This window comes from Macaca nemestrina, chromosome 11, assembly GCF_043159975.1.
Source record: "Macaca nemestrina isolate mMacNem1 chromosome 11, mMacNem.hap1, whole genome shotgun sequence".
Classification (NCBI taxonomy): Eukaryota; Metazoa; Chordata; class Mammalia; order Primates; family Cercopithecidae; genus Macaca; species Macaca nemestrina.
This window is the reverse complement of record NC_092135.1, coordinates 50,531,054-50,555,807: the sequence shown is the minus strand read 5'-3', so window position 1 is coordinate 50,555,807 and position 24,754 is coordinate 50,531,054. Positions and strand designations below refer to the sequence as shown.

At 36.5% G+C, this 24,754-nt stretch overlaps 1 protein-coding gene across 18 annotated transcripts in view; it reads left to right on the top strand.

Moving 5' to 3' along the window:
* LOC105492655 (pre-mRNA processing factor 40 homolog A) overlaps positions 1-24,754 on the top strand; it is an 84,964-nt gene that overhangs the window by 14,096 nt on the left and 46,114 nt on the right. For all 18 annotated transcript variants that reach the window (XM_024796267.2, XM_071072771.1, XM_071072770.1 and 15 more), the window contains 4 exons: positions 10,406-10,486; positions 11,937-11,967; positions 14,009-14,025; positions 23,672-23,782. In XM_024796267.2, coding sequence (XP_024652035.1) covers positions 10,406-10,486; positions 11,937-11,967; positions 14,009-14,025; positions 23,672-23,782 — 240 coding nt within the window. The remainder of the gene's footprint in view (positions 1-10,405; positions 10,487-11,936; positions 11,968-14,008; positions 14,026-23,671; positions 23,783-24,754) is intronic.

The following is a 24,754-nucleotide window of genomic DNA, read 5'->3' as shown; positions in this document are numbered from 1 at the left end:
TTGGGATGACAACTTTTTATAATAATTGTTCTAAAATTTGACCAAAAAGGTTAGAGGAGTCTGTCTACCCTTACGGTAAGACTGTCCATCAATACTGTTGTTTCCACCCTGAATGGGGATCCTCCCACTCAAAAGCAAATATATCTTGACTATCTTCAGCCAGGGGACATGCCCAGAAAGCATCTTTTAAATCTATTACAGTAAACCATTAATGATTATATGGAATGTTGCTGAGAATGGTGTAAGGATTGGGGACAACGGGGTGGGTAGTTTGGACTATTTGGTTAATAGCTCTAAGGTGCTGTACCAGCCGGTATGACCCGTCTGATTTCTTGACTGGCAATATTGGGGTGTTATAAGGGGACGTACAGGGCTCAAAAAGCCTGTCTTTAATAAGACCTTTAATTTTAGGTTTCAACCCTATCCTGCAGTCTATGGGAATGGGGTATTGTTTTCTCCTTAGGGGGGGCATTAAGCTTGATGTGGATTGGAGAGACTTGGAGTTTCCCTGGGTTCTCCTCTTTGGACCAGGCATTAGGATTAATGTATTTTTCATCTGCAGTGATGAGTAGGTTTAATGAGGTGAGGAATCCTCTTGGGCTGACTTGTAGGCCTATGCCTAACTTCAACATTAACTCCCTCCCTAATAAGTTAGTCCCTGCCTCAAGGATTAACAAAAACTGAATATGAGCTGATCGATCCTGGTATCTGACCTCTGTGTTTTTTAAAATTTTTCTTTAAATCTTTCTCCTTTTACCTGAGATGAAAAGTTCCTCCAAAGAGTAGGCAATATTAGATGGAGGGAAACAAACAGGCACGAGCCGCCCCTGAATTGACCAAAAAGGTGATAAGCTCATGCTTAGGGCCCACTTCTGAATTTATCAAGGGCTCCTGGTGGGACTCAAGATAAAAGAGACAGAGCCCCTGACCCCCCTATTCTTCCTCAAAAGTCATGAGTGGAAGGGCTTCTTTCTCCTTTTTAAATTTGGGACGTCTGTCTTCAAGTGGCCTGTTCTACATTTGTAGCACCTATCTTACCCTTACCCCCTCTCGGTTCTGAGATTCTTTGACTTTGCTCCCCCATACTCTTTAGAGGGCCTGGTAAATGAGAGCCTTGGTTCTTTAAAGGAGAGTTTGGACCCTTTATGGGTTCTGGCCCCTTGAAGCTCTGTTTAGAAGTATATGGGTTTGGAGTCATGTGTTGGAAGGTGGATAATATAAGTTTTGTCTTTCGTTTTTGCCTTTCTTCATCTGTCCTCACATACACCTTTTGAGCTTTCCTGAGAAGTTCACTTAGGGGATGGTCTTCCCAGTTTTGTACTTTTGTAATTTTTTTGAGATGTCTGGCCATCTTCTAGTGACAAATTGGAGTTTTAATATTCTTTACCCAAGGGGATCTTCTAAATTGAGGCCTGCGTATTGTCTCATTTGCTCTTTCAGTCTATCTAGGAATCTCATAAGCCCTTCATCCTTTTTTTGTTGTATATCAAATGCTTTAGAGAGATTTTGGGTTCGGGTACTGATACCTGAATTCCTTTTATTATTATCTCCCTTAGGTCCTGCATGTTTTCCCAGTGAGCCAGGTTTTTATTGTCCCACTGGGGGTCTTGGGCGGGGTTTTCTGGTCCACGGTAGGAACTTTTTGACTGGGAGGACGCTCACGTTCCCAAATTACCATAGCAGCCCTACGAATCATACTCCTTTCTTTTCCTGAAGGATGTCCAAGATGTACATTAACTGTACCCAAGTGTATAACCGAGGTCCTAAAAATTGATCAGTTTTAAGGGAAAGAGAGCAGGGGCCGACTCTTGAGTTGTAGAGGGGAAAGGGAAGTTCTGGATATACTTTTTACATTGCTCTATTTCATGTTGGAGTCCCTTTAAGGAGGGGTCCTTAGGCTAATAAGGGACAGGCTCCTGGGATGATAATTTCTAAGAGTCAGGATTGTAAGGAGGAGGAGTAACGTGAGTAGGTGAAGGATCTAGAGCGGGACCTGGGGTGGCAGCAGCTGCCTGAGGAGAGGGGTTGGGAACACTGAGCCGGGGAGGATGGTCTAGGGGATCCCATGTGCTGGAGTCTTTGAGCATTGGAACTAACTTATCTAATTTTTCCTTTTATGATGCTAGATCAGGTTCTTTCCTAGTTGTCTCTAAGGGAAAAAGGAGGACAGGTACCTGCCTCCAATAAAGAGCATAGTCCAGTTCCTCTTGAGAAACTGGGCTTTTGTCATTGACATATTGAATCAAAAACTGACACATCGCACCCTCATTCGACCCAAACTGTGGCCAGAAGATTGAGGGTTTGAGGATGAGTCCCCGAGTCCAAATAAAACAGTAATATTTTATCATTTGTTGCTGTTTCTTAAGTTTAGTCTTCTCTTTATCTTTCCAGTATTTTAATATGAGACCTAGGGAACTATCGGCGGGAATATCTTTACTGCCATCTTTATCCTTTTTACTCTGTCTTGCTTGGGGTATTTCCCATGTCAGGTCCTAGTTAGACTCAATGCCTCGTATTAGAGACTTCTTGCCTGAAAATTCTTCTCTGGAGACTTGTTAAGTCTCAGTCCCTCGTATTAGAGATTTCTTGCCTATCCTTTAGCCCCACCTCCTGGAGGCTCCTTGCACCCTTCTTTTGCTTCATCCACTCTGGCCACTTCCCTCATGCGAATTTAGGCCCCTCTTGGCATTGGTGTGCCGGTATGAGCCCCACAGCAGGATCTGCCCTAAGCTGTAGGAAGTGACCACAGAACTACAGATAGGACCCCCTCACTCTGCACAGCAGTAGTGCTTAGTACCATTCACACAAGCAGCACTGAAAGCAGTAGTGCTTGTGATCATTCACACACACTTTCATCCTCCAGAATATCCCGACCACCAAGGAAATACTTTGTCACCCCTGCAACGTTTCTTACCTTGGTCTGTGTACAGAGTTACCTGGTTGTCGCGGTATGTGAGAATCCTTTCCCCAAGCTGCTGGCCTGTATCTTTCCCTGTTGCTGAGAGTCTGGGTGTATTTGTTGGTGGGTTCCAGTCTCTACACTGAGGCCACTTCAACGAGGCAGTGGGTCGCGCCTCCCCATGAGAAGTGACCAGAGACCTGTTCACCGAAGGAGAATGGGAATCCTGGGTGGGCCCCCAAATTGTTGGAAGTAAATGCTTGGTGTTGCAAAGTGAAAATATACTCAGGCAAAGGTTTTCTCAGCAAGGCAATTTACTTCTGTAGAAGGGTGCCTCTTGCGGATAGAGCAATGGCAAGAGCACACCGGACAAGGGAGGAGAAGAGGTTCTTATTCATTACACAGCTGGTCCCTACTGTTGTGTCTTTCCCCTATTTGCTAGGGTTGGACCGCACAATCTAAACTGACTCGATTGGCTAATGTTTGTAATTGAACACAGATATCTAGGCAGGAAGGGGAAGGCTATCTGTTATGGAGTAAGGCATGTCTAGACTTGTCAGGGCATGTCAGGGTGCTGCAAGGGCAGGAAGGGTTAGTTATAGCACGGATAACTATAGAAACTAGAGAAACAAAGAACTTGAGGAACTGGGAATTAAAACCTTTTGAAGAGGAATTTATCATCTCTGTCATGATATTTTGCACTGGTGGATTTAAAAGGAAATCCACTTCTGCTTCTTTCTTACTTAGTGAACTCAAAGTGGAAATCTGTATCTTCTCCCAGTCTGAATGGTTCTGTTAGTCATGAAGGACTAGTGAAGACTGTCTTGAGTTGAAATTCAGTTTGCTTTGTCTTAGGCTTTGTTTTTTGTTATTTAATGAAATTCTTGTATTTATCTTAGACTTTGATTGCTTTTTTTTTTTTTTTGAGACAGAGTCTTGCTCTGTCGCCAGGCTGGAGTGCAGTGGTGCGATCTCAGCTCACTGCAGCCTCCATCTCCCAAGTTCAAGCAATTCCTTTGCCTCAGCCTCTGGAGTAGCTGGGACTACAGGTGTGTGTCACCACACCCGGCTGATTTTTTGTATTTTTGTAGAGATGGGGTTTCACCATGTTGGCCAGGACGGTCTTGATTTGTTGACCTCATGACCCACCCCCCTTGGCCTCCCAAAGTGCTGGGATTGCAGGCGTGAGCCACTGCGCCTGGCCAGCTTTGATCTTTTTAAACAAAATCACATTACGTTGTGAATGGGATCCTTTTCATTAGGTCTTGATCTTAGATTTAGGCTAAGACTTTTAAAACTAGCTTTTGATAAATGAATGAGCATTAAGTTCTTGTTTGCAAACACCCATTTGGCCATGTGGAATCAAGAAAGTTGTTACTTCTTTGAAAGATGATTTTTCAGTAATCTAAGTCATCGTGTATTTATGATCATGTATTTGTTAGGTATAGAAAATTAGACCCTTATGGCCGGGCGCGGTGGCTCAAGCCTGTAATCCCAGCACTTTGGGAGGCCGAGACGGGCAGATCACGAGGTCAGGAGATCGAGACCATCCTGGCTAACACGGTGAAACCCCATCTCTACTAAAAAATACAAAAAACTAGCCGGGCGAGGTGGCGGGCGCCTGTAGTCCCAGCTACTCGGGAGGCTGAGGCAGGAGAATGACGTGAACCCGGGAGGCGGAGCTTGCAGTGAGCTGAGATCCGGCCACTGCACTCCAGCTCGGGTGACAGAGCGAGACTCCCTCTCAAAAAAAAAAAAAAAGAAAAGAAAATTAGACCCTTACTTATACTGAAATGAAGTATAAAGATTTAGCTTGATATACTGCTGAGTCTAGCTTGAAAGACTTGGGGCAGGGGATAATAATGGTCTTATGTCCTTGTATACTTTTGTCTAAAAGAAGGCTTTGATGACTTTTTAGAGTAAGTTTTAAAGTCATTAATTCTATATGACTTAGTTGAGGCAATGCAATTTTTGTGTATCCCCAGTTATGATTAGAGCTTTTTTAAAAAAGTGTCAGTTCGTTGTCATTTAGCGCTATTTCTAAATTGTGTCACATAATTTGTGTCAAGAATTCTGTCACCATGCTTATATAAGCTTGGAGAGATTATAGCCTATTGAATTTGATCTTCCTGATTGAAAAGTAGATTGGCTAGATGGATTGGATGTCCAATTTACAAATGGGAATAGTAAGGCCCAGAGAATTTAGTGAGTTACTCAGTGACATTGCAGAGCCAGCACTAAGCATGATCTTAATCTGAGATTGACTTCTTATTAATGTGTATTGGTTCCTATTGAATATTACTGTGGTTTTACAATATTTTCCCTAGATAACTTAAAAGAACTGAAGTACTTGAGAGCTAGATAAAGAATAGATGAAGGAAGGGGTGACATAAGATATACCTTGATTAAATGGAGACCATTGGTAATACCTATTATTATTTATTAAGCCTGTTTCTAAGTGCCGTATCTGTATTATCACATTTGTTCTCTATAATAATCCTATCAGACAGTTAATGTTTTTTCTCATTGATGAAGAGTTTGTGGTCCAGAGAGGTCAAATAAATTAGCCCAAGTTAAATGGGATAGGAATTCTGTCAGTCTGACTTCAGACTGCATTATCTGTATATATCAGTATAAGACTATATAATTGGGTTAATTTGCTTAGACCCTGAAGGGGTTGCTATACTTCAGCAGTTCTAAATTCTGTAGGTTGAGAGAGTTTCGCAAATTTTGAATACTGGCACTTGTCTTGTTACATGGTAAAGTTCTATTCTGCATGATAACAATTTGTACAAATATTGCCTACCCTTTATTTATCTAAATATTTCTTATCAAAAAATGATGTTTTGAATTTATGTTGCTCTGGATCAGGGGTATCCAGTCTTTTGGCTCCCCTGGGCCACTCATTAAAAAAAACAACATTAACAGTAGCTGATGAGCTTAAAAAAAAAAGCCAAAAAAATCTGAATGTCTTAAGAAAGCTTACAAATTTGTGTTGACACATTCAAAGCTGTCCTGGGCCACATGTGGCCCATGGCCCACAGATTGAACAGGCTTGCTTTAGATGAAGAGGAAGTAGGTTAAATGATTTCCACAAAAAAAGCCACCAGTTTACTTTTGGTTGCTAAGGGTATGCTTTAAACATAGATATTTCCATTTATCTCCAATTGAATGAACGTTTAGTTCTATTTAAAGATTCAGTTTGCATTTATTCAAGATTTTTGGCATTTATTTGTATATTCATAAAATAATTTAGTGGTATATGAGATAGTTGTTCTAAAATATTAAAACCGCCTTTATAGGTTGTACTTACCTTATGGAATTTTACTTTAGCACACTTAAGAAGAACCCCAAGTAAAAAGGCAGACATGAAACTTATTTAGGTTATGAATTTGCTGCTACAGGTTTGCAGCAAGAATGGTTTTTAAAAAACCACCAGATTTAGGAGTTAATATTTTTTTCAGGTGATTTTTTTTTTTTTTAATACTAGACAAAAGATAGGTCCAATTGTTTGTCATTTCTTTCCAGCAGGAAAAACTTTAGAAATAACTATGAAGGAAAGAACTTGTGAAGTCCCCATGTGAAGTTCTTCACTTTTAAAGTGCTTTCTTTTCATGTCATGGTAAAATTGGACCAATTGAATTTACACTTTGTAAAATTCACTCACCGTAGCATTGATATTGCTTTCATTACTACCGCTTTTTATTTTCATTTTTTAAAATATGTAGAGTGATAAATGAAATATGTTTGTTTATATCTAACATTAGAAACTTTCTGGGATGCTAAGAATGACTGAACAGGATGTGTGGCGCTCCCTAGTGTTTTGTTCATGTATTTTTTATTTTCCTCAAACTGATGATTCTTCTGAGAACATCTTGATAATTAGTTTTATACTTATTAAAAGAATAGGAAATAGAAATGATTTACATAGTGTAAATATACATATGGTTGGCCACTCATGAATTGTATAAAATATATCAGCTACGTTTTTTAAAGGTGCCAAATTGTTCATAATATTCAGATGTTTAAAATTTTGAATTATAGCACTTTTACATATTTACCAAAGTAGTTTAAATGGGAATTTGCAAAGCAGTACATGGTTTTGATTTTATAGTATGTTTCAGATTAAGTAAATATGAACTACCACTTTGTAGCCTTAAGAATGGTGTGGCTCATGGAATTTGTTGTGGCGTTATTGTAGCAACTAAGTTAAGAATTTTTCCCCTTTATTATTTTGACGCAACATCCCATTTTCATTGAACTTAAATGTTGAGACACAGTATTAGATTTGTGGGCCACATAGTGACATATTGGTAAATGACAGACTACATACACAATGGTGGTCCTGTTAAATCATATACTACCTCTATGTTTAGATATACAAATACTTAGCATTGTGTTACAGTTGCCTACAGTATTCAGTACAGTAACATGTTATAAAGAGTTTCTAGCCTAGGAGCAATAGGCTGTGTATACCATAATAGCCTAGATGTGTAGTAGACTATAACCATCCAGGTTTGTGTAAGTGCATTCTATGATACACAATGATGATATCTCCTGATGACACAACTCTCAGAACATATGGTCATTAAATGACACATGACTGTGTTTTATGTGCCCTTGAGAGTGAAAAGAAAAAAAAATCTAAATGGAAAATCTGAAACACTCAACAGATAACATTGAGACACCTCTTCATGGCAAGAAGAAGTATACCTACCGTGACAGAGAAGAGAGCAAAGACATTTGAATGTTTTAACTCTTTTATTATTGGGATGAGGGAGGAAAAAATCACTTTTGAGGATTTGAGCCATAGCCAATTCTCCTAAGTTTGCATCTTGTATTCCCATTAACAGTAAGTGTTAATAGATAGCTTAGAAACTTTTAATGGTCTCAGATTGATGGTGCTGCCAAAGTGACTGGCATAAATCAACACAATTTCTTTAAAAGATTTAGCTTCAAAGAAAGAGATTATAAAAAGTATCTCTATGTTATGTATATCCTAGAATTAGTAGAGAATGAGAATCATAACATTGCCACAAAGTAGATTTTTTAGACTTGGAAAAACAGACTTAGGGATTCTCAGTCCTCTAAAGGAACTCTAAATTTCTTAAATTCTTACAGTAGTTTTTCCTACAGAATACAGTATTTTGCATGTTTATTGTTTTGTTCTTTGGTTTTATGTTGACATCACAGTTTTGGTTTAAATTACATTAATGATTGATTTACTTTCAGGATATTCAGTTGTATGTAATTTAGGACTTGCAGATTGTCAGGTAAAACAAGATTAACTAGTCTTCACCCCCAGAATTTACGGAGATACGAAGGGAGAATGTAGCTTTTTGACATTAAATCTCATTCTATAATAAATACCATGATTTCCATTCTAAAAGAACATTTCTGAGGTGTTTAAACATTTTAGGTATGGGAAGAAGGTCAATTAAAGAGAGAACTATGTCAAACTCTGTATGTTCTTTAGTGATTTTCAAATACTGCCTGCTGTAAGTCTCATTGGCCTGGTCTACTAAACTCTTATATATTGGTTTTTATGTGGCTTTGTTTTTAAGTAAGATTTTATCTTTATATGTTTGATAAAGTCAGGATATTTCAATTTGAAATTACATTTATTTGTACAGTCTGCTACTGCCATGAGAGAATGTTCTTTTTTTTGAGAAGGAGTCTCTCTCTGTTGCCCAGGCTGGAGTGCAGTGGCGCCATCTCAGCTCACTGCAGCCTCCACCTCTCAGCCTCAGCCTCCCAAGTAGCTGGGACTACAGGCACGTGCCACCATGCCTGGCTAATTTTTTGTATTTTTAGTAGAGATGGGGTTTCACGGTAGCCAGGAAGATCTTGGTCTCCTGACATCGTGTTCCGCCTGCATTGGCCTCCCAAAGTGCTGGGATTACAGGAGTGAGCCACCGTGCCCAGCGAGAGAATGTTCTGTTGCTTTATGCAGATTTTACTCTACTTTAAAAAAAATACCTTTAATTCTTAGGAGAAGTTACTTTGATTGGTTTTTCTCTTAAGTTTTCAGGCCTTGATCTGTCAATTTAGCTTAGAATTCTAGTGTTGGTTATGTTACTAGCTTTTGATTTTATATATAGGTTACTTAAAGTAGCAGGCTGTTTCTATGTTGCCTGTCATGTATCTTGGTTGTTTTCCAATGCAACCAGTTACCTGATTCAGCGTATTTTACATTGGCCTAAAGCAAAATTACAAGGATATATCTATTGGCTGGAGATGTATGGGCTGGGAGTAAGCCTAGTTATAGTTCTTTCTAATTTGATTGTTGTGTTTTTTCTCCTTACCTTGTAAATTATTTTTCTGATTCTCAGTCTGGATGATGGAGGCTTGCCAGTGCTTCGGTTTTCAAATTCTGTACCTTAAAAAAAATACGTACTATTTGGATCATATTCCAAGTCAGCCACCACATTCTTATAGTCACAATTTTTGTCAAAAAGTTTTGTTTAATGATGTTTAGACAGTTTATTGGTTGTTTTTAACCCGTTAACTCCATGCTACTTTATTTTAATAGGTACCTTAGCCTCATTTAGCTTCATGGGTCACTTTCACAAGGAATACAATTCAGTGTGTGAATGTTCTTACATAACTTTAGAAGGCTTGAATCTGTATGTTCCTGCTGACCATATGCTTATTTTCTGTTGTTCCTATTTCTCAAAATGTTCATTTACTTTGAAATTGTTTAATAACTGGTTACCTTGTTCCAGTACCTGTGATTATTGTATGTAATTTTTGTCCCCTTCTGAATTTCCTTAGATCTTTTTAATGGTCATTAAAATCAAAATTGTGATGTGGGATTATACTAATATAGAGGAGCATTGGGTCAAATTCTTGAGAAACTTGTGTTAATCTTCAGGATTTATATTCAGACTTAATAGAATTGATTCATAGATTTGAATGGTAGTTGTTGATAAACTAAATTGAGCTCCCAAACTAATATCTTCAGATATTTATGTATGTGCCTTAAGTTTTCTGTACATGAGAGGGGATAGATGACTTGTGATTTAAAAAGGGTTTTTTTAAATGTATTTTTTTAGGTCATTGTTTGGATATTAGCACCTTTGATCTAGGATTTTGAAATGTGCCACATTATAAAATTTATTCAGTACATGTATTAAAAATCAAAGGTGAAAAATACTGAAAAAATTTTATGTTAAATTCTCTTGCTCCAAAGAAGTGAGAAAAATATGACTGTTGTGTTACAACTAAAAGGAAATTAATGTTTTTTTAAATTCAGGCTAGAAATAACGTAATAGTCCAAACTTATTAAATTTACTTGTTAAAATAATTTTGACCGTATATATAAAAACTGTGACATAAGTATTAAAATAGATTATTGATAAAGTACTTCATTCATTCAACAAGCACTTACTAAGCATACTATTCACATGGTATAGTGTTTAGTGGTTTTTAATCTTAAGTTATGGGATTCTTGAAGTCATATTAAGTGCTTTGGTTTTATAGTAACCTTTTTTACTTTTATTTTAGATGCCTGGAATGATGTCGTCAGTAATGCCTGGAATGATGATGTCTCATATGTCTCAGGCTTCCATGCAGCCTGCCTTACCGGTAATCATGTGAAAATAACTATTTTCTGTGAAGTAATGTTTTGATTGATTGCTTTTATATATGGAATAATAATACCTATATACTTGATAGGCAATCATGTTAGCCGTTGAAGTGCCTGTGTAGTACTGTAATAAAATAGGAGAATTACTGTGGACTTTCAGTTTCTTTTCTTTTCTTTGTATTTTTGAGACAGAGTCTTGCTCTGTCAACCAGTCTGGAGTGCAGTGAGTGACATGATAACAGCTCACTACAGCCTCAACCTTCCGGGTTCAAGCAATCCTCCAACCTCAGCCTTCTGAGTAGCTGAGACCACAGGCACGTGCCACCACGCCGAGCTAATTTTAAATTTTTTTTATAGAGATGAGGTCTCCCTGTGTTGCCCAAGCTGGTCTCAAACTCCTGAGCTCAAATTATCCTCCTGCCTCGGCCTCCCACAGGGATGACAGGCATGAGCCACTGTGCTTGTCCTGGATTTAGTTTCTGTAACTTCAATGATAGGCATTTAGATTTTTTCCTATATTGATATTATATGGACATTCTTAATTATTAGGTTAATTCTGTATTAAGACCAGAATACTGAAAAGTATACAATGTGAGCCAGAAACATTTTATTGGTCTGATAACATGTAAGTTTTAAAGGGTAAACATTTACTTCACTGAGTGCTAATTAAAAGTTGGTATAATATGATTTAATACTAGATTTAGAAATCAAGATTTAATTGGAAATCCACATTCTGAGACTTCAGCTGTGGCAAATTAATTAGAAAATCTATTAAACAGCCTTACCACCTCTATCGGGTAGTATAGTAATATAAATTATTACGAAATTCAAGTTTAACTTCTTTATTCTTTATGTGGTTGTAATGAACAGATGTGACATACTCCCTTGAGGTGGTAAGTTTGCAATGTCTTTCCCAAAATCCTAAGACGAGATATATTTCAAAAATTCTTTATAATACTGGAAAGTAACACATTGCATATAATATGTAAACATTTCCTGCGAGGTCCAGGGCAATGCCGTCTAACTTAATAATGTTAGTATTTTTGCAGCTAAACTAAACTGAAGTGGGATAAATGAAGTTTGTGGAGTTTCATGTTCATTTAGGGCAGGTTTTGCCACTGTAGTGAGTTTTGGTACCATACTTGAGAAAAGTTGGTTTTCAGAGGGTTTTGGTTTCCAGAATTGTGGGTAAAGCGTTGAGGACCTTGTGTACACTTGGTGACCATATAACATTTAAACTACTCCCGTAGCCTCAGTTTGCTGATCTCCTTTACAATTTATAGTAAGCTCGGGGAACTGAGACCACTAAAAGTTTTGCTAAGAATCTTTGAGTCACAGGCTTGAGGATTATACATAGCAGGTACTGATTTCACTATGCTTTATGAGGAACTTATATAAAATACACTTTAAAAGAGATGAATAACACTAATTTCATTTTTCTTCTTACAGCCAGGAGTAAATAGTATGGATGTAGCAGCAGGTATGTATACTATGTATGGTGGTATGTGTTAGACCTCGTTTGGACAGTAGCAGCCCTATTATAATGAGGAGTAAAAAAAGCAGGATCTCTTGGACTTTATATAACCTCCTTTTTCTTTTTTCCGCAATAGGAAACTGGGATAGCGTTGACAATTGAAGTCTTTTTGTTGTTGTTGTTTTGAGATGGAGTCTCGCTCTGTCACCCAGGCTGGAGTAAGTGGCAATCTCGGCTCACTGCAGCCTCCGCCTCCTGGGTTCAAGCGATTCTCCTGCCTTAGCCTCTAAAGTAACTGGGACTACAGGTGCATGTCTGGCTAATTTTTGTATTTTGGTAGAGACCGGGTTTCATCATATTGGCAAGACTGGTCTCGAACTCCTGACCTTGTGATCCGCCCACTTCGGTCTCCCAAAATGCTGGGATTACAGGCGTGAGCCACCGCGCCCGGCGATAATTGAATTCTTAGGAAATTTTTACAGTTTTAGGTCAGGAGTTCTGGACCCAATTAGGTCTGCAGATATTCTTTGGCCCACACAATGTTCTTCAATTTTGTAATTATTGCTAACATTTGTAGTCTGCAGATTTTGAGTTTGAATTTATTTTGAAAAGTTGGATGATCTGACTATTCAATACTTAACAGTAGTCCTGTCAACACAGTAAGTGCTCAGAGAGTATATGTTAAATGAACTCTGGTTGAGTTCATATTTGTACTCAGCAAGCATTAGAATGACGTAGTGACTCCATTCTGTAGTATGAGCTCTCCTTGGCATTCTAGACTACTTCAGAGTTAGTTTTCTGTCATCTCCTTGGCCCTTGTATTGATAGCCATTGGAGTAAATGTCAGTTCCCAATAACTGGCCATTTTGACTCATAAGATTTTAATATATATTAATAATGCCTCCAGTATCATGAATATATAGCTGTCCACATAAATTAATATTCCAGATGCCGAACTTCATCCCACGATTATGACAAGATTGTGTTCTGTTATAAACAATATTGGTTGAAAGGTGTTGAAAATGTACTGTGTGCTTTTCTCTGGGTTCAAATGGGACTTAATTGATTTTTTGAAGATGTTCCACAGATTTCATTATTTAAACTAAAATGTTCTGAAATACCTAATACAATTATTTTCTTTTATTTAGATATCTAGAGCTGGGTACTGTTACCCTCAGTAATCCTGGAAAATTACATAATTTTTGTTTTTAGTTACTTTTAAAATGCTTTGGCTCTACAGTGATTTTCTATACTAGCTTCTTTTGAGTGTACTCAGTATATACAAACTTAGTTTTGTTTTGTTTTACATACAATCTCCGTCTTTATTTTATTTACATGTTTAAATTACTAGTTTCTAAAGTTTAAGATTATTATTAGGAGTTTTGTAACTAACATGCATTTCAAAATCTCTTAAGGAGTTTTCTGTAGTAGTATAGAGGACAGTAACATCTAATAGAACTTTCTGCAGTGATGGAAATGTTCTGTAATCTGTACTGCTTAATACAGTAGCCACTAGACACATGTAATTATTGTGTATTTGAAATGTGGCTGGTGCAACTGAGGAACTGAATTTTCTAAATTTTATTTAATCTTAAATTTTAATTTAAAGGGATGTCTGGTGTCTGATCGCTGTTGTGTTGTACAGCACAAATCTGGAATTCAGATAAAGTTATCAGGAATCTAAAGCTGTAGAATCAGTGGTAGAGGCATTATTGTGCTTTGGTAATATACTTAGTAGAGAAAGAGGAATAAGAAACATAGTCACCTATTATAGTAAGGAAAGGAGAAATAAAAGGCAATGTTGAATACTTCTCAGACTGCCTCCAAGTGAGTTTGTAGATTGAAAGTTCAAACTCTGAGAATGTTTTGCACTATAGATGTTTATTTTGTGGGAAAGATAGCTAGCACATAGTTCATGTGAGATAGTCTCAAAATCTTGAGGATGAGGAGGAATAAGTACTATGAATATATGAATAAATATTAAAACTTATGAAGGAGAGCATGATTTATCATGGTGTAAATACTTTGCCTGTTTTTTATTTTTTAGGTACAGCATCTGGTGCAGTAAGTACTCTTTAAACGTTTGTAATATTTTAATTTTAGTATACTTTAACCTACTTTACAATTATTCTTTTTTCTGCTCTAAGGATTATCTGCTAAGTCTTTGCATTAATCCATAGTTTTCCCTTTTCCCTTTTTTTCTATGATAAGGATTGAAAAATTTATTTATTTTAAAATCTAGTTTTGGTGGGGCTTAATGAGAGATGAGAATCATACGTATCAACTTTTAAAAGGATTTAAATTCTTCCCATCACATTTAGAAGGGAAGCAGAACTTGTAGGTGCACAGTACTTAACCTAGTAATTACAAATTAAGCATTACATTAGGAGATAATCTTTTTTTTTTTTTTTTTTTTTTTGAGACAGAGTCTCACTCTGTCACTAAGACTGGAGTGCAGTGGTGCGATCTTAGCTCGCTGCAGTCTCCGCCTCCCGGGTTCAAGTGATTTTCATGTCTCAGCCTCCTGAGTAGCTGGGCCTACAGGCACCTGCCAGCATCCCTGACTAATTTTTGTATTTTTAGTAGAGGCGGGGTTTTGCCATGTTGGCCCGGCTGATCTTGAACTCCTGGCCTCAAGTGATCTGACTGCCTTAGCTTCCCAAGGTGCTGGGATTACAGGCGTGAGCCACAATGCCCGAGAGATGTTAGGCGATAATTTTATTTTTTTTAATGTATATATATATGGATAGGAAAATTTATGTACCTTAATTTAAAAACATTTTTGCTATTTTGCTATTCCTTAAAGATCAATGAAAGGAAGAGTTTTGTTTATAATCTCATTTAATCATAATGTTCCTGAGAGGTAGCTGCTATGCTATGTTGTTTTTCGCATTTGGAGAGAAGATTTTAAATTAAGAATTTTATTTAAATGCTTTAAAAACATTCTTGTGTCTTTTGCCTTAAAAGTTGAATGGTTGCAAAATATCCTTTTGGGTTTTTTTTGTTTGTTTGTTTTTCTGAGACAGAGTCTCACTCTGTTGCCCAGGCTGGAGTGCAGTGGCTCAATCTTGGCTAACTGCAACCTCCACCTCCCGGGTTCAAGCGATTCTCCTGCCTCAGCCTCTTGAGTAGCTGGGACAACAGGCATGTGCCACCATGTCCGGCTAATTTTTGTATTTTGTAGAGATGGGGTTTCACCATGTTGCCCAGGATGGTCTTGAACTCCTGTCCTCAAGTGATCCGCCACCTCGACCTCCCAAAGTGCTGGGATTTCAGGCATGAGCCACTACACCCAGCCCATTTGGTATTATTCTACTATAAGTACCTGCTTTTATTTTTGAAAAAGGATAACTTAATGGTTTTTTTTTTTTCTTATTTAAATAATGCAGGCTCATTGGGAGGAAAACAAAGCAGACATAAGTTAAAAAGGAAGTAAAATTCATCCTTAATTTTTGGACCATGAGGGAACCACCACCATTAATACCTTAGCTGAAGATCTTTTTGTGTGTTACTTAAGCATAGACAAATACATACACATTTTACATAATTGGTTCACGTTATATGTGCTTAAGTTATTTGTTAAATACACTTTTTCTTGTTTAAAAGTTTTTTGTGAAAATCTGTGTAAGTTCCTTAATGTAGGTGTAATTTTTTAAATGACTTTATAAAGTATTCTTTGGCATAGAGACACATTAAACCATTCACTTATTAATGGAAATTCTGTTTACATCTAGGATCCCCTCCCAATTATGAACAATTTTTTTTTTTTACACCTAAGAAAGATTCCAGGAATAACATATTCGGGACGGATCGTGTGTAACTAGTCATGTTGTTTTTCAAGAATATAAAAAGACATATCTAATAATGGTGTAGTACCATGTCTTTTTCTTCAAGAATCTCTAGCAGCAATAGCCAGTATCACTTATTTGAATTTTAGTGAGTGGACATGGGTTTAAAGTGATAGTTTTTCTTTGATTCTTAATGAGATTGAACATTTTATTTGGTATTTGGATTTCTCTTCTGTTAACCTGTCCCTGTCCTTTCCTGTTTTTAGGTTGGGTTATTTTTTATTTTTTCCTGTAAAATTCGTTTTAAGAGTTTTTCAAATGTTATTGATGTTAACCCTTTAATAATCATGAATTTCAGATATTTTTGTTAGTCATTGGTCTGTTGATTTTGCTTTTAATGATCTTGCCACATAACCTTTTAGTATGTTAATGTAGTAATTAGATAGGTTATCTCTTTTAGCTGATGAGTTTATTGAAATGTTTTACAAAAGTTTCCTCATTGTATTTTCTTGGAAGATTCTCATTGCTTTTTTTTAAATCATTAAGTGTTTGATTCATCTGGAATATCTGTCTATAAGATGGATAGCCAGTTGTGTCAGCTATCAAACCAGTTTTTCTGACTTTAATTGAAAGCTCTTTATTGTCATACTTAAATTCTCACGTATTCTGGGATTTATCTCTGTGTTTCCTTTTCCACTGTTTATTTCTATTTGTGTATTTCTAAACCAATATTAATACTTTTCCTGGCCAGATGCAGTGGCTCATGCCTGTAATCTTAGCACTTTAGGAGGCTGAAGTGGTAGGATTTCTTGAGCCCAGGAGTTTGAGACCAGCCTGGGTAACATGGTGAAACCCCATCAATACAAAAATTAGCCAGGCATGGTGGCACACTCCTGTAGTCCCAGCTCCCTGGGAGGCTAAGGTAGGAGAATTGCGTGAGCCCAGGAAGATTGAGCCTGCAGTGAGCCGAAATCATGCCACCACCACACATTAGCAGGGAGACCCCATCTCAAAATAAAAAACCCACAAATTTCTTTATTAAGGGATATGTTTTTCTTGATTTCCAGACATGAGACTTTGTTTAAAAAATAGATACTGTTTTTTTAGAGCAGTTTTTGGTTTATAGCAAAATTGAGTGGATAGTAGAGTCCCAGATTATTACCCCCCACAAAGAACTTGCTGTCTGGCACTGTCAGCATGTCACACCAGGTTGGTACATATGTTACAATTGATGAATATACAATGACAAATTGTTACCATCCAAAGTACAGTTTATATCAGGGTTCACTGTTAATATTGTACATCCTATATATTTTGACAAATGTGTAATGAATATGTATGTATCAGCCATTGCAGTATCACACAGAATAGTTTCATTACCCTAAAAATCAGTGCTCTGCCTATTCATTTCTTGTTGCTCTACTCCAGCAACCATTTTTTTTCTGCCTTCATAGTTTTGCTTTTCTAAGAATTTCATATAGTTGGAATCATACAGTATTTAGCCTTTTCAGATTGGCTTCTTAGTAATATGCATTTAAGGTTCCTCCATTGTCTTTTTATGGCTTGATACTTCGTTTGTTTTTCTCACTGAATTATACTCCATTATCTGGGTGTACCACACTTTATCCATTCATGTACTGAAGAACATTTTGGTTGTTCCCCAGATTTGGTCATTATGAATAAAGCTGCTATAAACATACATGTACAGATTTTCTGTGTGTACATAAGTTTTCAACTAATTTGGGTAGATATTAATGAGGAGCACTGTTGCTGGATTGTGTAGTAAGAGTGTGTTTAGTTTCGTTAAGAAACCTTGAAATCGTCTTCCAAAGTGGCTGTACCACTCTGACTTCCTAACAGCAATGAATGAGAATTCCTGTTGTACCACACCTTCACCAGCATTTGATATCAGCGTTTTGGATTTTTCATTTTAATAGGTGTATAATGTATCTGGCTTTAATTTGTGGCTAATTGTATGTGATGTGGAGCATCTTTATTTGCTATCTTTACATTTTTGGGAAAGTGTTTCTTTGGATCTTTTGCCTATTTTTTAATCCGATTGTTTTTTTATTGTAGAGTTTTAAGATAACTGGTTTTTATCAGATAAGTCTTTTGCAACTATTTTCTCCCAGTTTGTGGCTTATCTTCTCATTCTTCAGATTAACAGAGCAGAAGTTTCTAATTTTAATGAAAACTAAATTTGTTATTTCAGCCCATCAATTATTTCATGGATTGTACCTTTGGGGAACTTTTTTTTATGAGCTATCCTTATTGCATTATGATCAGAAAGTACAGTCTCTAAGATGTAAAGTTCTTTACAGTTTATTAAAGCTTCATATATGTTGTCGTTCAGGGCTAGTTTTTAAGAATATTCTGTGTGCTATATAAAGTTACTTTGTTATTCCTGCATCTTGGCATGTCTTTAATCTGCTTGGATCTACATAAGAAGATAGCGAATTAAAATCTTTAGCTAGAAAAGATGAGTCATCTCTTTCTCCCTTTATTTTTCTGTTGCTTCTCTCTGAATTTCAAGGTTAAATTGCCGTATGCCTATGTGTTTAGGTAATTTTTGATCTGTTACTTTTTACCAGTATATAGTCTCCCACTTTTCCATTATGATTTTTGTTTTAACTTCTGCTTAGATAAGGTAAATAGGTACCCTATTTTTAAAGTTTGTTTGCTTTGTAAAAATGTGTTACAAGCCTGGGCAACAAAGTGAGACCCTGTCTCTACAAAAAAATAAAAAATTAGCTGAGCATAGTGGTGTGTGTCTGTAGTCCCAGCTACTCAGGAGGCTCAGGAGGGAGGATCTTTTGAGCCCAGAAGCTTGAGGCTGCAGTGAGCTGTGATCATGCCACTACACTCCTGCCTGGGCAACAGAGTGAGACCCTTTCTCAAAAAAAAGAAAAAAAATGTTACATTGTGAGTACAGAATTTTTCCTATGTTTATTTTAACCTAGTTATCATCTATGCAGATTATTTTGTGTATTTGTCTTGTGACCAATGACATTACCAGATTTCCTTATCAGTTCAAATAGTATTTAAAAACTGTAATTAGATTTCACTGGAATTTTATATATATAAAAATAGCAGTAAAGGCAAGAGAACTTTACTTCTCCAAAATTTGCACCAGTAATTTCATTTTATTGCTGTGGTATATTTGCCAGAATTTTTGTGATTCCAGGTGTGCTTTTGTGATTTTAATGGAAGTGGCTTTAGGGAGATAACTGATTGCCTTTTATCATTTAGGTTTTTTATTTCTTAAATTATTTCATTTGAGCATTTTGTTTTTTTTATTTTTTGAATACTTGTGAACTTAGTTTTCTGGGTGTGATTTGATCATACCATAGTGGAATCATATACTTGTTTTTTTTATTTGATTAGATAATGGAAATAATTTCTTCTGTAGATTTTCTAATATTGAACTACTCTTGTACTACAGTAAATTCTGCTTGGTCAGAGTGTATATGTTGTTAAATTTACATTCATGATGCTCTTCTGGTATCTTTTCTGTTTCTTTTTAATTAATGGAGAGCTTTTCATCTTTTTCCCCCTAAAATCTGAAATCCCGATATAACATTGCAATTCTGTGTTCTTTAAAGGTTGTATAACATTCTGCTGTGAAACCATCTGGTTTTGTATCTTTCTCTTGTTTCTGTGTTGTTGGGATGTTCAAGTGTGATGTGCTTTTTCTGGGGTGAATTTTGGTAAAGTGATTTGCTTGGAAATCATTTTCTCTAGGTTTTGATTGTTTTTAAATCTGTATCTGTGATTCTATTTTTCCTCAATTCTGATTATTATTTGGCTTTTTCTTTTTCCTTGCTTTTTTTTTTTTGAGACAGAGTTTTGCTCTTGGTGCCCAAGCTGGAGTGCAATGGCACAATCTTGGCTTACTGCAACCTCCGCCTCCCGGGTTCAAGTGATTCTCCTGCCTCAGCCTCCTGAGCAGCTGGGATTACAGGCGTGCGCCACCACGCCTAGCTAATTTTTTATATTTTCAGTACAGTAGAAATGGAGTTTCACCATGTTAGCCAGGCTGGTCTCGAACTCCTGACCTCAAGTGATTTTCCCGCCTCGGCCTCCCAAAATGCTGAGATTACAGGCAGAAGCCACCAAGCCTAGCCAGCTTTTTAATATTTTCCTTATTTAGAGTAGTAAGGGGATTTTTCTATTTATTCAGTGTTTGGAATTTAGCCATTTTTTCCTAGTTTTCATAAATTCAGCTTATACATTGTACAAATGTGTGTGTATATGTGTCTCCATGACACATAGAAGGTTGAGTTTGAATATATTTATTGAATTTCTTTAAAACCTTCTTTGTGTCTTATTGACTAGCTTTTTCTGAACCTGAAGAGCTTATTACTTGTGATAGTTATATGTGCATGCTTTTTTCCTTATGCCCAGTTTTCTTTGCATTTCAAATGATTTTTCTGTATATATTTTTGCCACTGTATCATTTGGCATTGCATTTTAGACATTTTCTATTTTATTATAAATAAGATAATCAGTAATATGAATGGACCATAATTGACCTGTTTTCCTATGGGTGGACATTGAGTTAACTGTAATTCTTCACCATTACATGTAATGATCTTGTAAACAACGTCCTTGTACGTATTTGCAACAATATGAATGGAAGTTTTCAGAGTGAAATTTCAGGTTCAAGTGGTGATGTTTGCATTTTTAATATCTGTAAGAACTGCTGAATTGCCTTTAAGCTAATTTCATTCCCAGCGGTAGCACGTGAAAATACCCTTTTTCTCACACTTCTTTCACATTGTATATTAATGGTCTTTGTCATTTATCTGATGAGCAGAAAGTTTTCATTAATGTGTGGTTTTTTGATTGGCTAGTGAAGTTGAACATCTAATATATTAACTGTATTCTGTCTATGGCCATGTTTATTTTTCCAGTAGACTGTGTTTTCATATTGATTGTCGATATAGTAAGGATAATTTTATCCCTTATTTTGCTGATATACTCTCAATTTATCTACCTACTCGCCCAAAAATCTTGTTTTAATTGATTTCCCAGAACTGTTGTTTCATATCTAATTTTTTATTAGCACAATAACTGTTGGTAATAAAATAATTGTGGTTTTGAAAAGCAGTTCGATGTTCTAGTGTCATTTCCCAAGTCCCTATGAGCAAGTTACTAGCCTTACTAAACCTTGGTTTTCTTATCTATAGAAAGATAGTAATTATATTTGCGTTGTAGTGTAGTTAGTTATAAGGCTTAAATAAATAGGTAAAGAATATTAAGTTGATTTCTATTTGTTTTATTAGCTTGTGTCTCCTCTCCCTCCTCATCATTTGGTCAGCTATACAGTGTCCTTTTCTTTTTTATTCTTTTATTTCCTCATGGTTTTGCTGATTTTGCTCTTTCCTTGATGCTCCTTAGCAGATGTGACTTGGAAAGTTGAAAGTAGTCTACACAATTTTGCGGCTTATGGTAGAACTCTGTTTAGGTAGTGCAGTTTTGAGATGCTACTGAGATCATTAGTTGTTTTTAAAAGAAAAATAAACCCCTTTATCTGTCTTAACACCATTTAATTTGTGAAATAAAGCATTACCATATAGTTGAAGTTTCCACACTTGTGTTTCTAATCGCACCAACTTTTGATGAAAATAAGTTAAAGCAGGCTAATAGCAGAAAGCCAGATTATTTTTCCAGCACCTGTTTTATATTTGCTTAAGAGATATTGTGGTGGTTTTATCCAGTATAAAGTGCTAGAATTTAACACAGCTTTGGAATTATCTAATAATCCTGCTACAACATGCAGAAATTTATTGCAGACGGGACTGTCTAGTTGGGAGACAGTGACAGATCATCAGGCATTACATTCTCATAGGGAGCATGCAGCCTCACATGCACAGGTCATGATAAGGTTTGCACTCCTATGAGAAACTAATGCCACCGCTGATAGGACAGGAGGCAGAGCTCACGAGGTGATGTGAGTCATGGAGAGCGACTGCAAATACAGATGAAGCTTTGTTTGCTCGCCCACTGCTCACCTCCTGCTGTGCAGCCCTGTTCCCAACAGGCCACGGACTGGAACTGCCCCATGGTCCATGGCCTGGGGTTGGAGACCCCTGCTGTAATCCATAGTATCTGTGACCTCCATTGTCAGGGTAGCAGTTGTGCATGAGTAAACAGCAAAAGTGCCCACATCAAAAGAATGGATGTCATTGGTTTCAAAGAAAATCATAAAAGTGATGTCACTCCCTTAGTAGCTAGGAATAAAATGATTATGGTGAGAAAATCGGTAAAGAAATGAATCACATATGTTCAGTCACATTCCCAAAACAGAAATCAAAACTAAGTGAGCTCTTACTCTAAAGTTGATAAGAAAAAATAAAAAATCAGCCTTTTAAATAAGGTACAAAAGGCATTAAGAACCTGTACCAGTGACTTTTCACTTGTTTTATGATTTTTTAAAAGATATACTATATTACCAATATATTTGATGCTAAAGAGCTTATATTTGGAATATAATGGATATCAGCCACTCTGACACAGAAAGTCTCAGTGTGAGGAAATTTAAGGGATCTCTTAAGTACTTTATTTGCCTATTTTTCTTGTTATGTTTGCATAAAAGTGGTATATGGTAAAATTAATGCGCTAGTAAGACTGTAACTTTAAATAAGTTTGAAGTAGAATCCAAGTGATAAAAAAGCATATGATCGTTTGATAGCGATTTTATTTTTTCTTAAGAGGTTTGTACAATAATATGTCTTAGATTTGAGGAAATACTATATAAATCATTTTTGTTACCCTCCTTCAAGTATAGTTAAATTTGTCACCATCTGAAAAATCTGGTGCTTGGAACTGGATTTACTACCTTTGATATCATCTAGTAAATCATTCATTCATGATGCCTTTTAAAACTTTTAATCAGGCCGGGCGCGGTGGCTCAAGCCTGTAATCCCAGCACTTTGGGAGGCCGAGACGGGCGGATCACGAGGTCGGGAGATCGAGACCATCCTGGCTAACACAGTGAAACCCCGTCTCTACTAAAAAATACAAAAAACTAGCCGGGCGAGGTGGCGGCGCCTGTAGTCCCAGCTACTGGGGAGGCTGAGGCAGGAGAATGGCGGGAACCCGGGGGGCGGAGCTTGCAGTGAGCTGAGATCCGGCCACTGCACTCCAGCCTGGGCGGCAGAGCGAGACTCCGTCTCAAAAAAAAAAAAAAAAAAAAAAAACTTTTAATCAACTTTTATCTGAGGGATGTCTAGTGTTTCCTGAAGTATCATTAGCAACTTCTAGTAGGTTCTTAGTGTGTTCTGTTGACCTTAATAGTGGATTTATATTCTATAGTTTCATTCATGTAAAATTTTATCTCATCTATCTTGTTTTGAGGCATTCACATACAAGTTTTATCCCTGTCAAATTTCATCTTGTTGATAGTTAAATTCTGATTGTTGTCCAGAAGCTGTGTTTTCCAGTTTTGACAGCTGTGTCTTTCTTTATGGCATGTCAATTAGAACTTTGTCTAAGTTGATACAAGGATTCCTTGGACTACAGTAGATGAATAAATGATCACATGGTCAGTTCAACTATATTAACATCTAGTTCCTATGTTTTCTTTATCCACTAGGCACAGATTTGTATTCTGAAAGATTGTCTTGTGTATGTAAGCTATAAAGTTACTGTTCTTTGGAGAGTAGTCTTATCTTTGTAATTCAGAGAGATCCTGAAACTTGAATTTACCCATGCTGCTTTTGAAGTACTCTAAAAACATTGTCAGTTCCTTTCCTACTTGTATTGATGAATTATTCTAGATTACTTAAACTGTCAAAATATGCCCAGTTTATACTTTTAATTGATTTATTAATATATTTATTGCCTTGAAACTAATCATACTGATATCGTCAATGACATTATTACATAATTTACATCTTTTTATAATCTTTGTTCTTTAGAAATCAATGTGGACTGAACATAAATCACCGGATGGAAGGACTTATTACTACAACACTGAAACCAAACAATCTACCTGGGAGAAACCAGATGATCTCAAAACACCTGCTGAGGTAAAAGTTTGAGGGCTGGAATTTAGGGACTGTCAAGTAGACTGGGGCATATTTTTTAGGATTTTGTAAGTAGTTGATTATGAAAGAGCAGTACTACTTAAATGTCAGAAGAGGATCTGTAAAGACATTCAGAAACAAAGAGGGTTAGTATAGTTACACCAATCGGGAAGAAGAATAAAACTCATCAGAATAATTTTATTTACTGATTTTGTCCCACCTTAGGAAACCTAGTAGAGTGGGATCAATTTTAAAAAGGTGATTTAAATAATAAATTGGAAGTGGGGAAGACTGTTTCTTTCCCTGCCTCCCCCCCCTTTTTTTTGTTTCTATTTATAGCAAAACTGGGTGATTTTAAATGACTTCTGCTGAGTTCTTAAATTTCCACTAGGGTTAAGAGTAGTGGAGATGAAATTAAGTTACCTACAAATACTTCCTTCTCTTAGAGTGGGAAGTTTTCTCTTTGTAGGAAATGCCCTTTTAAAAAGTGTGTTTTTATTTCATTTTGTGCTGTAAGTTTTACCATTCAAAATATACAGATATTGAAGAAAAAGTTAAGATTGAAGGAATAAACTGAATTAAGCAGTGTCCATGTTGTTTAATTAGAAACTCTGGGGTGCTAAGTAAGTAAGAGTTGATCTGGCATTCCAGGCTATGCTTAAGTTTCATCCTAGCTGGTGGTATACCTTTTTGTTTTCTTCTCTTCCTAATTAAGGAATTTGAGAAGGTAAAAGTATTTTCCAGGTTGCCATACTAATATGCACAGCAGTGCTTGGGAGAGGAGGTTGGTCGATTTTTAAAAATGTGTATTCCAATACTGATTTATAGTCAGTGATATTAATTATATACTTTGTCCAAGACACTGTTTGTCTGGATTCAAGCTTTTGAATAGATTTCTCATACTACCCTAACAGGTTTTGTTTATTCGATTTTAAGTATATTATACCTATGTGTTTTCTTACATAAGTTAATTCA